Genomic DNA, 3,047 nt, shown 5'->3' with positions numbered 1-3,047 from the left:
CTATCATTTCTTCTTCTGTTGGAATGTCTATACTTTTTAATCTATTCATTGTGAGTATTACTATCATTTTATCATTATTCTGAATTTCTTCTATTGGTGTATTATTTATTATTTCTTTCTCTCTATTCCCTTGATTAACTTTAATTTGATTATTATATTGTGTTAAAATGATTGTATCACAGCAAATAATAGATATTGGTGATTTAACTTTGATTTCTTGAATTATTTCAATACTAAATTTCCCTTCATCAAATCTTTCTTCATACAAACTTATTGTGTTATTATGTAATATACAAAGATGTGGGAGTGTTTCCTTCTTTTCAATTTGAAGAATAGGTGTTGATGAAATACTTTGGATTTTTTTATACAGATAATATTCTGTTGGTGGACATGTGAATGGTGGAATACAACTCTGATATTTTGATTCATTTCTATTCATTTTCTCATCATTTAAATCACATAACCATAAAAATACTGATTTACTTGTTGCTAACATAAATTGTCCGACTTCTTTTGTTTTTGCTGTGACATGTGTTAAACATAATTTGATAATACATCAACATGTCCTCGTTGTCCAAATCCAAGAATCGATGTATCAGGATATTCAATTACTCTCAGTGTTTTATCATTTGAATATAATGTAAAGATTCTTGCTGATAAAAAGTATCCTTTGGTTGCTCCTGAAATCACTTGTCGATAAAACACTCGATATGTTTCAATTTCAATGACTAATACAGTGAAATCACTTGAAATTGTGAGTATTAAATCTTCATAACAATCAATACTAATAATTGGTGCTGATTTCATTAATGGTGGTGGTGTATGAATTATACTTTCTTGTGTATCAATGTTATAATAAATGATTCTATTATTATCACTGAAACAAATCATTCTTTTATCATTCACACAATATCCTTTGATTGTTATTCCTTCTTTTCTAATGAGAGTATTGACTTGATTAAATCTATCATCATTATCCATTTTTTTATTATTCTTTTTTCAGTTCTTTTTATTTCTTTTATTATTATTTTGAATTTGAAAATATCAATGTTTATTAATGTTTATTAATTTTTAGAATATTGAATACCATCTCATAATCTGATTGTTAGTGTTGTTCAATACATTGTATATCTTCTATTAAATTTTTCAATTCATACAAATCCGAATAGTAATGAATTTGATTCACCTCATCCTTCATATCATTTTCTATCATTAACTAGACATTGTTCAATGTGTTGTGTTTATAAATATTTCAGTATGTGAACTAAATGTTACTGGAGTGCTAATACTTCCAAATATTATTTGTTACTTTCTTCCTGAATATGCAAATCTCTCATTAATGTAAATATTCAATAATAATAACTAGTCATTCAGTTTGTGATAATTCTTTAATAGTACATACATGATCAAGTAACATTCTAATAGTTGATTTCTCATTAATATTCCATTCTTCACTTCTTTCTTTGGTAATACATACAAATTGTATATTAATATTATTTGACGCAATGTTAATTTTTTTTTGTTCTTTAATTTCTGAATAAATTATTTCTAGTTTGATTGGTACCTTTCAATGTATTAAATATATTGATGGTTATTGAACAATCAATTCTCATTATTTTCTATTTTATAGATAATGAATCACATCATCCTTTCATTTCTTGAACTATTATCATTTCTAATTTATCTCTTTTTATTTTATATTCTTAGTTATTTTCTCATTTAATTGTTTTATTGGTGTTTGATTCAATAATCATCTATCACTTCTTTTATTTGTTTCAACACATTCTATTCTTATTTGATTCTGATTTGTATGGTTGAATTGTTAAATATCATCATTATTGTATATATTTTATTCTTTTATTTATTATTTATTGTCTTCTTCCATTTATTTATTATATATTGTGTTATTATTTATCATTGTTAATATGAAATGATAATCAATGAATAAATATAAAAGAAAAATAGAAATAAGAAGAATAAAATAAGAAATATATAATAATTTGTTTTATCTTATTTTATTTATATTATCCTTATTTATTCTTATTTTGTTACATTATCATATCCATTCATTTATATTCATATTATAAATAAATCAATGAAATGATTAATAAAAACGAATATTTTTATTCATTTTATTATATGTTTATTTATCACTTATTCTTAATTCTATTTTTTTCTTATTATTTATTATTTAATTAATTGAATGTGAGTATTTCAAATGAAATAAAACCAAGAATGAAATATATTTTTATATTCATCATTTCATTCATTAATACTTGAAATGTTCTTGTTTTTAAATAATCGTAATTTAATATTTTCAATTACAATGACTTGTTTTGATGTGAAAGATTGTGGTTATTTTTTTCAAGAAATTACATTTCTTATTCATTTATATGAAAATGAGTTATGTTTTCATTTTTTTTTTATCATTTTCTTTATAAACAAAATATCATATCATTCTCTAAATCAAAACAAATGGTTATATGTTTTATTATTCAAATGAAATGTATGTTGTGGTTCTTTAATATATTCTTCTTTTCTATTCAAATTAAAATTCATTTTGAATCTTTCAATAATTATCAACTTTATCATTTTTAGAATTAACATATCACTTTATTTTATTTCCATTTGTATACTCAATGTTATTTATTCTTTGTTCACATATTAATGTAGTTTGATTCAAATTATCAATGTTGTAAACAAATAGTATATTGAATATTTTTCTTTTTGTCATTTTTTAACTTTTTTAATTTCTAATTTATTCATTTTTATTGTGTGATTTTCTGGTTCCTTTACTATTTCATTGGTGGTTCATTTGTTTTGTTGTTTCAAAGTGTTTTATTTAATTTTATTATTTCTTTGTGTTTTTCTTTTGATGTAATTATTCTTTTTCTTTTCTTCTTCTATTGTTTCTTTATTTATATTTCTTTCTTTGTTATTTTGAATATTATAGTTCATAATTATTTCTTCATTTGGATTATTTATTGTATTAGTTTCACTTTATCTCTATTATCATTGACCCTATTAATTAATTCATTCTACTTCTT

General features: G+C 21.7%; 2 protein-coding genes across 2 annotated transcripts, besides 2 other annotated features; both read right to left on the bottom strand.

Moving 5' to 3' along the window:
* On the bottom strand, positions 1-496 carry EDI_102640 (uncharacterized protein; the record flags this gene model as incomplete). The annotated part of the gene is made up of 1 exon (XM_001739495.1): positions 1-496. A coding segment is annotated over one exon (496 nt), but the record flags the coding sequence as incomplete, so codon positions are not given.
* Positions 497-534: 38 nt separating this feature from the next.
* EDI_102630 (uncharacterized protein) lies at positions 535-981 on the bottom strand (the record flags this gene model as incomplete). The annotated part of the gene is made up of 1 exon (XM_001739494.1): positions 535-981. The coding sequence occupies one exon, from the start codon at positions 979-981 to the stop codon at positions 535-537; it is 447 nt and encodes a 148-aa protein (XP_001739546.1).
* Positions 982-1,006: 25 nt separating this feature from the next.
* Positions 1,007-1,074: a sequence feature (AT_rich).
* A 764-nt stretch (positions 1,075-1,838) lies between these two features.
* Positions 1,839-3,017: a repeat region.
* Between the last annotated feature and the right edge of the window lie 30 nt (positions 3,018-3,047).

The sequence above is a fragment of the Entamoeba dispar genome, genomic scaffold (genome assembly GCF_000209125.1).
Source record: "Entamoeba dispar SAW760 scf_1105229462199 genomic scaffold, whole genome shotgun sequence".
Taxonomy (NCBI): domain Eukaryota; phylum Evosea; order Mastigamoebida; family Endamoebidae; genus Entamoeba; species Entamoeba dispar.
The sequence above is the reverse complement of the archived record's forward strand: the minus strand, read 5'-3'. Positions and strand labels throughout refer to the sequence as shown.